At 41.4% G+C, this 14,690-nt stretch overlaps 1 protein-coding gene across 3 annotated transcripts; it reads right to left on the bottom strand.

Annotated features, from left to right (window-relative positions):
• Nucleotides 1–863: 863 nt before the first annotated feature.
• On the bottom strand, nucleotides 864–14,218 carry tpm3 (tropomyosin 3). Of its 3 annotated transcripts, none has more exons than XM_079749069.1 (10): nucleotides 13,891–14,218; nucleotides 12,853–12,978; nucleotides 9,531–9,664; nucleotides 8,433–8,550; nucleotides 8,074–8,144; nucleotides 6,992–7,067; nucleotides 5,625–5,687; nucleotides 5,361–5,430; nucleotides 5,010–5,088; nucleotides 3,953–4,558 (listed from the first exon to the last, which is right to left on the bottom strand). In XM_079749069.1, the coding sequence occupies exons 1-10, from the start codon at nucleotides 14,002–14,004 to the stop codon at nucleotides 4,555–4,557; spliced, it is 855 nt and encodes a 284-aa protein (XP_079605195.1). In that variant the 5' UTR covers nucleotides 14,005–14,218; the 3' UTR covers nucleotides 3,953–4,554. The 3 variants fall into 3 exon arrangements, with proteins under 3 accessions (XP_079605194.1, XP_079605195.1, XP_079605193.1); XM_079749067.1 differs by lacking the exon at nucleotides 6,992–7,067 and adding an exon at nucleotides 6,376–6,451; XM_079749068.1 differs by lacking the exons at nucleotides 3,953–4,558; nucleotides 5,010–5,088; nucleotides 6,992–7,067 and adding exons at nucleotides 864–957; nucleotides 6,376–6,451.
• Nucleotides 14,219–14,690: the final 472 nt, after the last annotated feature.

The raw sequence follows: 14,690 nt of genomic DNA, 5'->3' as shown, positions 1-14,690 counted from the left end.
GTGTACTACTCAGGGTGTACTACTACTGTGATGGTAAGAGTTAATCAATTGATTTGCATTTCATTTGATGATGGATGACTTCTAACCATTAGTTTTGAAATGCTTTAAGCATATCTATACCTGACTGGGCATGCCTCTGTATAGAAAGATTACAATTTTAGACCACTCCTGGCTCATTTCAACTAATGTTAAGGTCTCATATACTTTGAATCAAATTAGTTAATGTAAACATCTCGCCCTGCTTGTAAAACAAAAACGAACAAGTAGACCTAATGTCTGAAGGGCAGAAAAAAAATGACTTGCAACTACGTGAAGATAAATAGAAACGTTATTTGTCCATCAATATTGCAGGCATGTTTCGATGCTAGACTAATACAAACAATATATAGAATAAATTGCTATTGGTCTGGTTTATACTGTGCGCCCAGCTATAATTTTCACTGATTCAATTACAGTAATTGAATTACATAGATGGATTCAAGATGGATTAAACGTTCAAATTCAAAAGCATATAGAATGAAATGTATTTAATTGAGTTTTGCTTAAATTAGTACAAATTATTTCCTGTAGTTTGTACAACACATTTTAAAACCTACAAAATTGAGCAAATAGGAGAGATTATTCCCAAACCCATGGCATTCTGGGACAGCTTTAAACCGCCCTTTCGAGTTATAGAAGGAAACAGAACAGCCACGAAAAGTATAATCAAAGGAAGTCCTCCACTTTCAAAATCGATATATGCTATATACGTGAAAACTTTATCAATTAGATAATTGATTCTCAGTTGCCGTGTGTACATATCACTTGATTTTATGACCAGAATACAATTGAATCCAAGGGAAAAGTTAGAAATGTTTTATTCTGCTCAAGATGTTCAGAGGTTATTGAGTTCAGCCAGGGTCTGGTCAAGGGTACAATGAAGTTCCATGTGCTCAGACCTGGCCAACAACAGCATGTCTGGAGAGGGAAAAAACAAAAAGTTGAGTCATTTGAATGCATCCACATGCATTTAAACATGTTCAAAAGCATTGAGAAAATTATCCCTTCGGTAAAGTTCTTATAGCTGAACTTTCTTTGTTGGATTAAGCTCACGGTTTTGTAGACTAGTTTGCATCCCCCAATTATTTTGGAATTGTTAATTCATCACAGGGGAAATATGACAGTAGAGTGTATGTTGTTGACGGCTGGTTTAAGCAGCTGGACTCGGCCTAAATCAGCGTGTTGGTAATCCGGGGCTGGTATAGGCTGAACACCTGCACCATCCATGTGCCCAGGTTAAACCAGCCATCACCAAACAAACTCGGGAGATCGGGGACATGGCACCTGCTCTGTTAATCTTTTATCCTCCAAACTCTGCAAAAGAGCCTCATCACCAGTGGCGGGCCGTACTATTAGGCAAACCAGGCATTTGCCTGGAGCCCCGGGCCCCATAGAAGGCCTTTTGGGGCCCCCAAAATGCCCTCTCTATATTTTCCCCCGTATTTATTGTTTTTATAAAAATCTGTTCACAATAGTAGCATCGGGATGTCTATTTACTCATGTTTTGATGGCCTTTCCTTGTACACCCCCCTTCAGTTTGCACTACATGGACTATTCCATGTTACGCGCATCACGCTCATCCCGCATTTGCACAAATTATGTAAAATTCAAAACAGTAAATAGCGGTAAGAGAGAGAGAAGAGATAAATCGAGTGAGAAATGAAGCGAACGTACCAAAGCGGGTCACAGAAAAATAAGAAAAAAGACCAAAGGCAGGAGTTTATTTCAAAGCTGCCAAAGCTAACAAGCTTTTTTACAGGCACTGCAGTGGCAGCGGGACCGACATCGTTTGCTCTCACCGGTAAGTCAAGTTTTGAGAGAGAGAGAGAGGGAGAGAGAGAGCACAGATGAGGACAAACTGAGAGAGGAGACAAAAGCTCACAGATGCGGACAAACTGAGAGAGAGGAGACAAAAGCTCACAGATGAGGACAAACAGACAGAGAGAGAGAGCTCAGAGACAGGAGAGGCAAAGAAACAGTGAGACTGAAGAGGTAAATGATGGGATCTTAGGTTAACAGTCAGTGTAATATGTGTCACCATAATGAATCTTTTTGTTTTGTATGCTATTCTCACTTTGCAGGTGACACAAATAGACCACAATGCCCTGTTCAACCCCCTGACGTGACCTACTGGAAATCTAAGGTAAATAAATAATTAACAGTTGCATGAAAGAAGGATAGTGACTTTTGCTCACCCCCTGTATGGAGTATCTCATTATGCCATATTAGGTACATTAGACCGGTAGATGCAGGGCCCCCCAAATTACTGTTCGCCTGGAGCCCCCCAAGGCCTAAATTCTCCACTGCTCATCACTGCTCTTCACGGTGTTGGAAGAGCCCAATAAGGCCACCTAGGTGGAGTGTGGCAGGCCCCTTGGTGGGTAGCAAGAGACAATTACCTCAATGATGTTTTTTGAGGAGCATTCGAAAAATTTGAGTGGTGTAAGTACCACCCCCCGCCAACTTCCATATCTTTTTTATCTAACTTCGTTGATACATACACCTTTAACCTTCCCTGACTATTCAAATCATTGGCTTGATCTGAGCACCTGTCGAGAACCCTTATCCTAACTTCTTTTCTATTATTTTTGGTTTTGATATTCATGGGGATGCATGGAGGATCGTGATGACTGGAAAAGAGGATGGAAGTCTCATCCCAGTACAGTATTGCTGGAAAATAACATAATACAGTATCAGAGATAAGCCTCAGAATTCTGCGAATAAAGTAATTGAACGGTAAGATAAAGGTAAGAAAACCATCCCGATGTGCTACAGAGTATTTCGTGGTCACATGAAATTATAAATTACGTTTTCACCAGACCATATATCTGACTTTATCCTCAAACTAATTTCTTTTTAATCCGAAAATTTCTAATTTAATCTCTATACTTTTCTGTAAGATTCAGTATTGAGACAGTCTTTTTACAAAGCTGTCACAAAAAGATTTCTCTCAGGGAAATGAAATCCATTGCCATTGTTGCTTTACATTTTAAGTTTAAAAACTTTGTGATTGACTCATTTTTTGACTTAAGTTTTTACTTACCCAAATGCCAATTAAGTCCATTCTAAATGATGCTTTGCTGTCACTTTGTCAAAATATGAAAACAAAAATACATATGATTTAAAGCCTATTTATTTTCTGATTATCAGTTCGGTTTTATCACAGCCGAGATCATTCTCATAACGATGTAATCATTTCTGCTGTGGATCGTATACTGCATGCTTCTGCTTGCAGCCTATTTTGAATGTAGGCCACATGATTGCAGATGTTTACCTTGGTTGCTCTGTAGTTGTGAGTAAACCCTGTGTTGACTGCAACCAACTCCACAGATATAAAGCTTATGCTGGCGTTCAAGGTCATTGGATCTGCACCAACAACCCATGTCTCCTCGTCCCCTCCTACCCGGCCTCGGGGGTCCGTGGGGTTCACACTAGCAGGCCACACCTCTTGTTATGTGTGATAGCTTGATGGTAGAACAAGCTACCTAGCCTCAGTAGTATCTCTTCCCATCTTAGAAAAGCACCTCATCAAATGACGCGTACTGATGCACCAAGGGCCATTCATCATAATATACCTATGCTAATTGGTTTTAGGGCCTTGCTCTTGCAACATTTATAATTTCATTGTGTGCTTTAAATTGTACTCAACCTCACTTGTCGTTTTGGATAAAGCCTCTTCTTAATGATAAAGTTTTGTTATATTCACAGGTATTTGTCAACAGTATCATTAGATTCGCAAAAATAAATATATGAAAGTATTAATCAATATATTAAATCCAGTAGTTTTTAAAGGGAACAAAGTCGGTATGCTCATTTTTATTGTGCCCCAATTTTGTCAATACACTGCTGAAATACTGATGCCTACCAAATCTAAAGTTGTGAAAAGCTACAATCTAGCCAAGAGCTACATTTGCTACAAATTACTGTACTGTTATTATCTGATTCATATTTTTTACTCATTTCATAGCTTTCATAAATCACACAAACAAGAGTTATTTAATTTTACTTCCCATCTTATGTCCCCCCATCATGACTGTTGAACTCCTTGCACTCCTCTCACTGGTATTTTACTGGTATTACCTGTCTTCACTGGGAAGGAAATGGTGGGACTGACAATCTCATTAAATGAAAATCAATGTTTAGAAATGGGATAAGTAACACCTAAATAAAGTGAAAATAGATTTCAAAATAAACAGACAGCTGGATTCAGTATTTATAGAGAATTCAAAAAAAAGTTTAGAACGCTAAACAATGAGATGAAAACACAGATACTAAGTAGAGCAGAGGAAGAAACAATTAGGGTCCAGAAAGAGCATCATAGGTAGGAGGCATATTGGAGATTGTACATTAAAGAAAAAAAATTGAAAAGAAAAAGAAAGACCATGAAAGACCATGAAAAGGGAAAAGGAAACAGAGGAAGTTAGTAGCCGAAGAAGGGGATCAGACCCAGCAGAGAAGGCTTTGGAGAAGGGTCTTGCAACCAGAACTTGAAAGTACAGCCGAATCCAAGACATTTTATCTGAAAATAGGACACATTGAAGAATAACCAGTGTATTCATTGTGTTTATGTTTGAGGTTCTTATTAAGACATAGCATTAAAGGAAATATGTTATTCAGCATAAAGCGTTTTTAGGTCACTATCACATATTGCTTATGAAAAGTCCCTTATTTGCATCATGCAAATGGTAGATGTTGCACCTTCACACATGATTAATTTGGCCAATCCCTTGATTCAATTACATTTCTATACAAGAAAGTCGGTCAAAAAGTTTTGCAGCTTAGTACATGCAATTCAAAAAGAGAGTATAGAAACTAAATCGCAATTATGAAATAAACTGGACTTAATTTAGTTATGTACTGACCACATTTGGCCAATGGCGCTAGCTCTCATTTAGAAATTGGTTAAATTGTGAATTATTTAAAACCAAGCGACCGCATGCTAGTTGAAAAACACTCCAGAGCGTATTTACATAGAGGTCATGTCATTCAGGGCGTGATCCAGCTCCTCACTGATAGCCTTGTACTTGAGTTTCTGTGCATAAAGCTCGTCTGTTGGCGCATCCAAAGATAGACAGAGGAGAAAAAACAAGGTGAGAGCAGAAAGAAAGACTTGGAAAAAAGGGATTTGAAAGGAAGGAAGGCACATTCTCATGCAATGTGCATTTTTTTGAAGGCGCAGTCTTCACAAGCATGAAAAGGAAAATGTGTTTAATTTTCCCTATCATCTCGCTTGATGCTACATGAGTAACATTTTATCACAAATTCTACAGCCATAATTTCAGTACGTTGTCTCAGAGAAACAGACAACACCACCAGTTTACCTTCTAGATCGTCGATTGTCTTCTCCAGCTTTGCGACGGACCTTTCTGCAAACTCTGCACGGGTTTCAGCCTGCAGGGTTAAAAATGCACAGGTTCAATATCAGCATTTCATTGAGTTGGTAGGGTTTATTTGTATAGGGACCAATGTTTTTAGGATCCTTTCACTGTGAGTAAAACAATACAACAATCCTAACATAACACAATGTAAAGAATGTGATCAATGGACATTAGGATCAATGGGCTTTATGAAGCCAATAAACTTGCCTCTTTCAGCTTGTCCGTCAGGATTTTGATCTCTTCCTCATATTTGTCCTCTTTTTGAGAGTACTTTGGGAGACAAAAATGCACAGTTAGTTTGGCAGTTGTGCACAGCTAAATAAATAATTATTGACATACGTATACAGCTAATTTCAATATGAACAATGTGGTAATTAACATAAACCTTTCCTCAGCCTCCCTACATCTACTGCAGGCAGTCAGGAATCCAAAGCCACCAGGGTAAGAATTCACTGGTTGTACTTTCAAGGTCTATCCAAAAGGCGGTCGCCAAAAGGAATTGTTCCCAAAGTTCTTGTTCAATGAGTAATTACAAACAGCCAAGTACAAAAGCCTACCTATCTCATAATATCCAGAGGTGTGACCTCTACAAACGTTAGGAATAATTTGCCATATTTATCATATTTGCCCCTTTAATGAACACAAACTGATGAATATAAAATGATTATATATATATATATATATATATATCTGTTTCATCATCATTTCATTATCATCATTATAGTGTTTATGTATCGATATGTTGCTTTTATTGTAGCTCCAATATCGAATGTAAAACACATTTTTATTTTCTTATAAATGTATATTTATAAAAAAAAGTATATAGAGACTTAAATATACTAAATGACCAAAAAAATATTTACTGCAAGTCCAACGTTAAAGTTTGAACTAGATCATTCGTCTACTCTCTTCTCACACAGAAACCCCGACAACACACACAAGCAGCCTGCTGCCCTACCTTCTCAGCTTGCGCCTCTAGAGACTTAAGGTTATTTGTGACGTTTTTCAGTTCCTCCTCCAGTTCAGCACATTTACTGGAGTATAGGACGGGGGGTGATACGTGTCAAGGGGGGACAGAGGAAGAGACAGCAGCCAGCCGGGCGGAGCCACAGGATGGTGAAACAGAAGAAAGGGCGGTCAGGGGAGACATGAGCAGGAAAACACAGTTGGATAACCGGTGGAACAGACGAAAAGGATTTGATCAGTCGAAACATCAAAGTTTGAACGAGAAAAGAAATGTCAGAGAGAGGAAGAAAAAATGTGCAGGAGTTTCCCAGGTTGTTAGTTTCTAGTTTTTTTGTCGATACAACAGTATGAGCCTGGAGCAAGCCAGAGCTTGAGCTGCAATATGGAGAGACAACAATCATTTCCCATTTTTAACCCTACTGCTTCACTAGCCAAAATTGGAAGAATCATATCTTCTAACGAGCTGTGGTCGGGTGCTTGTTCTAGACCTATAACCTGCAAAGATCTGGAACAAGCAATTAGGGAGGGCACAGGAAAGCGCATGCAACAACCATGGGCATATAACGAGAAAGGTTGACCTGGCTGCTATAAATCTGAAATGAGTCTACCTGGTCCTCAGAGGCATGGAGGGTCTCCAATGACTGGTCAAAGCCCCTTTGCTCATGCTCCAGCGCCCTTGCTTGGCTGGTAGCGGGCAGCCACAGACCACCACAACGTGCAGGAATGAGAGCGCAGGGCGTGGTTGTTGGGAGTTAGAAGGCGTGGGTGGTTGGGAAGTGACAGCCATACGTCAACACATCAAAGGACACCAGACATGCATCTTTTGGTTAGACTGCAACCCTTGATATGAAAATGGGAATGTGCAAATTTCCTCTCGGGATAATAGTACCAATTTATCTGTAAATGTAAAATGGCAACTACCGATAGGCTTTGACATGATGCTAAATTATAGTTTTAAAGGAATTATTTTGAACCAGATTTTCTTAATATTTTCCGCGGTAAGAGTCCATAAACATGGATGGGATCATTAACAGTCATGGTGATCTATAATAATCTCTGTGAGAACTATTTAGCATACAAAATGTGTTGCAACAACCAGTGAAAGGCTTACACGGCAAAAGCAAAGAATTAAACCTGTTTGCTCTTGGGAAAATATATTACTTTGATAATTGGTTTTCAAAGTCTGAATATGTGTTACCAGTTGGTCGCCTAAAGTCACCAGGACATATCTGTAGTCAATGCTGATCGATAGTGATGTCAATAATGTTATCAATAAAATCCCATCCTATAAAGGTAGCCAGTAGGCTCTGATCATGTGCCACCTATCAGCTGATTAATTAATTTTTTTAGCATGAGCACAAAATCGCGTGATACCGGGTTGCCCCTCACACGACAGAACACTGTTATTTACAGGAAACTGTTATTTAGTTTTCCTTTATTCTGAAATTCTCCCACCTAATAACTGGGAGCAGTTAATGCTGTTTGGGTTGATCTTCCTGGCAGTTTGAATTAAACTAAATAACTAAACAAAAGTTGAAGGGTAAGACTTAACTAACCTACACACATAAGTGGAATGCTGATAGGTCAATGGTAAAACTATCCAAAAGTGTTAGGCAAGCATGATAACTCACACAACAAATACACCACTGCCATTCAAAACTCATTAAGTGTTTCAACGGTGAATACTCACGCCTCAGCCAGCTCAGCCCTCTCTTCCGTCCGCTCCAGCTCTCCCTCAACGATGACCAGCTTACGAGCCACCTGCATGGAGGGGATGGGAGGTTTCCATCAGAACTTAGATTCCAAGCATTGAACGGCTAGAGCTATTAACCTAAAATAACCAGAGCCTGAGAATATCCACAGCTTTAATTGCTGTATTATATATATATATATATATATATATATATATATATATATATATATATATATATATATATATACATATATATACTAGAGTAAATGGCAAGTCGAGTCCAAATGTCAGGAGAGTGGAACGGTGAGGAGGAAGAGGTGGAGAGCCCTAACAGACCGACCACAGCCTTATCTCACCTCTTCATATTTCCGATCTGCCTCCTCAGCGATGTGCTTGGCTTCCTTCAGCTGAATCTCCTGCAGCTCCATCTTCTCCTCATCTTTCTGGGCCCTGTTTTCAATCACCTTCATCGCCCTAAAACAGACACGTCATGTACTACTGGGACCAGTTCCAGAGTCTGGGACTTCAAAGTGGGAAGAATGTGGAGGACTGTTCCTTACGTGTAACGTGTAAATTGGAGTAAATTCAGTTTGGATGTTGAAAGTAAACTCAAGTCTAACCTACTGCATAGCAAGCTGTGGTGCTCTGAGATCTAAAGCTGTGGTGCTCTGAGATCTAAAGCTGTGGTGCTCTGAGATCTAAAGCTGTGGTGCTCTGAGATCTAAAGCTGTGGTGCTCTGAGATCTAAAGCTGTGGTGCTCTGAGATCTAAAGCTGTGGTGCTCTGAGATCTAAAGCTGTGGTGCTCTGAGATCTAAAGCTGTGGTGCTCTTAGATCTAAAGCTGTGGTGCTCTGAGATCTGAAGCCGAGGGACCACTACCTCTGGACATTCTTCATAAGGCTTACCTTCCTGGACCTTCTGCTATTTAGACATATGTGGGTGGGAGGGTTGTTATCTGGGAGGGAGGGGAGGGTGTCGGACACTTAAATGTGCCTTAAGTGGAAGGCAGGGGGAAGGGTTATCGTTGTTATATATTTATTAATATTTCGTACTGTATTCTATTTAATGTTTTTTTTTAAAAAAAACCTGAACAAGATCTGCACCTTAATTTCGTTGTGTAAATACACTGCAATTAACCCAATGACAAATAAAGCTTCTATTCTATTGTACCCGGGTGTTTTTGTTTGTGACAGGTCGTGACCATTTACCAACTATGTGATTGTGATGTCTTCTGACTAAAGGACCACCCTTTTCATTTGTATCATGACTATTTATATTCAATCAATGGAACTAATCTCACAAAGTCTCAGCACATGTGCGATTGGTGATTGGACTCTTTAAATTTGGATTTTAAACCAAAGATATATTTTGATGAATGATTTTTTTTTTTTTACATATTTGCTTACTTTGAATATCCATGGTGACCCTCAGGCCAATGGGAATATGTACTGACCTCTCACTTTCATCAGCAGCCTTCTCCGCCTCCTCCAGTTTCTGCAGGGCGGTGGCCAGCCTCTCCTGGGCTCGGTCCAGCTCCTCCTCCACCAGCTGGATGCGGCGGTTTAGGGAGGCCACCTCCGCCTCAGCCTTCAGGACGAAGAGACGCTTTAATACGTACGGTACAGACACACAGGCAGACAGACGCATGCACACACAGACAGACACACGCACGCACACACGGACACACGCACGCACGCGCACTTATGCACGCACACAGGCACAGACACACACGCACGCACGCGCACTTATGCACGCACACAGGCACGCAGACACAGACACACACGCACGCATGCACGCACACACGCAGACCAGTTTGACAGTGTTCCTTTACTGCTGAACGCCCATTAGAAGAGCTTGGTTGAAGTAGCCGAGATAATGAAACCATAGCGGGCAGCGGGCCGTGACGGTACCAGGATACCCTCCTCATCTTATAACAACCAGAGGCTGCTTGCAGGGGCTACCAACAGGTTGATCTTCAAAGCCTTCACAGTCGTTCCCTGGCAGTTTCACATTTTCTTTTGGAAAACTAACGGAACTGACTAGGTAATTAGATGGTGGATTTCTGGAGGTAAAAGACGTGGGCCAAGTAGCTGGTTTAGTGTCATCTGTTCCTCAGCATTGAAATTGAACAGCTGTCAGGGGCCAAAATACAGGAGGTGCTGTACACTGATGGTGTCGTACTGCTTATGAAAGTAATGAAATCCAAGAAAATAACCTGTATGATTGATATGGATGTTGTTAATTTAGATAACAGTTAATTGGTTTTCTTTTCTTTGCACATACATTGAGCCTGTTGTTACAGAAATTGAAAAAAATAAATATGACAGTGTGAGGCTGCTCCTGAGTTTATTTTGGAATAAGAAACTACTATCAATATTAATGCATGAATGAAGTAATCGATCTACTAGTATCTTTATGTGGGTCAAAGTTGTTAAACGAGAACCCCCCCCCCCCCCCCCCCATACACACACACACACACACACACACACACACACACACACACACACACACGCACACTCACACACCGTTTGCATTCCGTTGCCTTGGTAACGGTTACACAAACTAGGGCACAATGAATGGGACGTTTGGCTTAAACTCCAGAGGCTGAGACCGGTGGATCCGGGAACCCTTATTTGGGCAGTCAACTTAGGCTGACCCTCATGTATCTTGCGCTAATGATGCCGCGTTATAACACACTGTGATGCAAGTAAAGCAGAATACTGTGACTGCAGCAGGACCATTCTTCTGTTGGGTCAGATTCGATAGCCTTGCTCCATGGTGGCTGAACAGTTTCGATAAGCTTTGTTAACGCAGATAAAACGTAGACCAACGCCTTAAGACAGCAGTAGCCAACTCGGACAGTAACACAACCTGACGGGATGGTGGTCGCTCGGGCCCCCCTGGACGAGGCCTACCTGACCTCTGGAGGTCTGATCTTCTTCCACCTGTCGCTGGAGAAACTCTGCTCGCTCTCCCGCCTCGTCAGCCTGCTGCTGTAACACTCTGATCTTTCGCTTCACAGCGTCGACACTATCAGACATCATCTCTGTGTGTTACCAAAGACAGAGCTTCTTTCTGCAACAAGAACGATGCCGTCCACAGGAGCCTGAGGAGGAGCGGACGAGTGTAGTCCCTGCTCACTCCAGCAGCCTCCAGACTCCGCCCTGTGCAGCGACACACCAGACTGACCCTGGGTCAGAATAACACTATGTCGACCTCCATCGCACGGCTAGGCCTATGCCTTTGCAAAAATGAATAAGTCTTCAAAACGAAATAGAAAGACACGAAGAAGAGTGTGGACTAAAAATGTTTAAATAATTACAATTACTTTTATTAACGCTAACACTGGTATTTTATTTTATTGGTTGTATTTGGTCAGGTTGTTTTGCCTCATGTCTTTTTATATGTTGTAGGCCTATTTGTGTCGTTTCCACTGCTTTAAACCAAATTTACCTTTCGTGACACATAAAGTAGGCTACTGAACTGAACTAAAACATTTGATAAAACTTATACCACAACTTATACAAAATAATTTTACAACTTAGCTGGTTTTGGAGTGTTTTGGAATGACGGTGCATGTTTTAAGCATGCCAACCTACTACAATAGGTAAAATAAATATGCTACCTTGTAAAATCTGACAATATTTAAAAATATTACAGCCGATGATGTTCTTTGCTGTGATGATGCGTTTATGTTTATTATGTTGCCACTATAGAATAAGAAGCTAACTCCGTCCGGTTTTGTGAAGGATTTTCAAATATTTCAAATATACCTAATGCAGTGACTGGTTTAGACTTTTAAAACCAAGTTTATTACCATTTAAAATAATGAAAGTAGATCGAAAATTTCCATTGACCAAAGCGTTTTAATTTGAGTCATTGCTTCCTCTATCGGAAAGTCTTTGATGGCGAAAATATGAGGCCTTTATTAAATGACAATGGGACATTGGCATGTCTTTTCAGCTGTCTGCCACTAGGGGGCATCATAGCCCTATTTATAGTTAACCTATCAAACGCAGGAACAGGAAAATGTTCAAAGAAGGAGATACCTCAAAATAAACCTTAATCATAGGCCACATAATGAGTGATGTGTGACCATCATTAAATGGAGCGTTTAGTCTCAGGTAACAAATAGCACAAACAAAAGGGGTGTCTGCGTAAGAGGGGTAACTTGGATCCACACTTGTTATTCACTCAGTTTATCCTTCAACAATTCAATACATTTGGGTTCTGAAAATGCCACTCCAGTTTTGACAACGAACAGTTCCGTATGAGTACGTTAACAATGTATAAGGTGTTTCTACTGAGAGACCCTCAGCCTACAGGGCTGCTAATTAAAATGAAATTAAAAGTGTGGCTAGGCGCAGAAAGAGCCCCCTGTATAACATAAGCAATCTGAAGTGGACTTTGTCCCCATAAATGGCCTGGGTCCATGGTTAACATAACTGTCAAGGCCGGAATGGCTGACATCACTACCACATTAAGCCCTGAATCCCCCAGCAGCTGCCGTCGGGTACATGGAGAACATGGGAGGTATGGAGGAGACGGGAGGGGGGAAAGCGGAGAGCGGAGCATTGTTTTTTTTTTCCCCACACACAATAGCGCTGTCCGTCTACTCTAGAATCTAGGGGAATGATGTAGAGGAGACAGGGTAGCGATCCCACTCTAGTTGTTTGATGTTGTTTTAATAAGAATAATGAAAAAAGACGATGAATGTGAGCCCCCTGGCCGGCCCCATCTGGGGGCTGAGCGTCTGCCCCCAGATCGGTACTCACGTCAGCGGCCTTCTTGTCCGCCACCTCCAGCTTCTCCTGGGCGTCCTTCAGGGCCTCGGAGTACTTGTCCAGCTCATCCTCAGTGCCCTTCAGCTTCTTCTGCATCTGAATCAGCTCATCTTCATGCTTCAAGAGACGGTTAGAGTTAGGGTCAAAGTTAGAGTTAGAGAGTTAGACACATGTCAAGGAGAACTTGTGAGAACTGCAACATTCATGAGTGAGGTTCATTATTAATGATAATTAATTATTAATGATTAATGGTTTATATACAAACACATATGTACACATATAGTGATGTTCTTACAGCAGAATCGATCAATCTTTCATCCTGTTATTTTTCTGGGACCATATTCCCTGTCATTATTTCCATTGGTAAATTGTTCGCAGCCTGGGAGGCTATAAATACCCCCAATAGACACTTGTCTTTGTCCCTTGATGTGCACTGATATGAATACCCTTTTTGATCCATCATCTCTCTCCATTTATATCCCTTCACCCCCCAGATTGCTTCTCCATCATTCTATCCTCAGCCATTAGCCGGTTCCGGCTCTGGTGTCATAAATACCAGATCGAGTTTCTAGCAGCTAGCACTGGCTGTCGCATTGACAGAATGTTTTCTTGTTGCACACCCCACCAGCTCTCACTCAGCTGGGCACAGTTGCCTCAGATGGATGACAGTATCAACCTATTCTTGAACAGGGTCCATCCATGAGTTTGTTACAATCAAATCTCTTTAATTATGGTTAATGCATACCGTTAAATCCTAAGAAACTCATTTTAAACATGTGTATTCTTACACATTCAATCCTTTTTCCACTCAATAAATTAATTCAGTTACATGCTAATGAAATGAATGTTTCTAACCCTAATGGCAAAATGTCAAGTAAAGAGCAAAATGTTGAGTAAAGACTCAACAAAGTACAAATATTGTTGAATGGCTGCTCAGGCAACACATTGGTCTAACATAATGTAGTGAATGCAGTGACCAGCCGCTGTTGGGAGAACCTCAGGGATGGGACTGGAGGACTATGGCCCTACCTGTTTGCTTCTGTCCTCCGCTGCCTTCTTGTCTGTCTCCGCCTGCTCAGCCTGGTCAAGTGCATTCTCCTTGTCCAGTTTCAGCATAAGCATTTTCTTCTTGATGGCCTCCATGGTGATCGGGGTTGTAGGGGCTTTTGGGGCTGGCTAACGTGAAGCTAACACTGGGCTTGTGGGTCCAGGGGATGGAGGAGATTGGGTCTGGTGGATCACTAGCACACGGGAGCACCAGAAGAGGCAATGAGGGGAACGGAGAAGATGGAGAAGAGCATTTATATGCCAGGCTCCAGCCACCCCATCATGCATCTTATACCCCGCCCATGGCTATGTTGACCACAATAAACTCTCCTCCCAAATCAAAGACAGCCTCCTAATCCTGTAACTCTAACCTAACCCGCCCTCGCCCCAGCAGATATACCCTGTTGCTGGCTGACACCAACACAACCTCAACCCCCCGCTAGCACCAAGGAGACGGATAACACGGCACAATATATCAGTACGTCGTGTTTTACTCCTATCACATTGAGCAGAGATTAGACCATTGATCACGTATCTTCTGAGTTGACCTACTAACGAATATAGGGTGAGGGTGAAATAGTTCTGCCGATGACAGAGGAGAAGAGAGACGCAGGCAGTGACAAAAGGCACTATAAAACAATGCTCTGCCTTTCTATTTCTGTCCAACACAAGGAATAAAGGGCTCCGATTACACCAGGCCTAAATTAAAAAGGTGCCCTATGAGGGAAAGGGCAACAAATCAACTGCAGTCTTAAACAATTAATAAAAAAGTTTGGCAATTT

The sequence above is a fragment of the Pollachius pollachius genome (assembly GCF_949987615.1).
Source record: "Pollachius pollachius genome assembly, chromosome: 13".
Lineage (NCBI taxonomy): Eukaryota > Metazoa > Chordata > Actinopteri > Gadiformes > Gadidae > Pollachius > Pollachius pollachius.
Note: the sequence above shows the minus strand (reverse complement) of the source record. Positions and strands in the feature narration are given on the sequence as shown.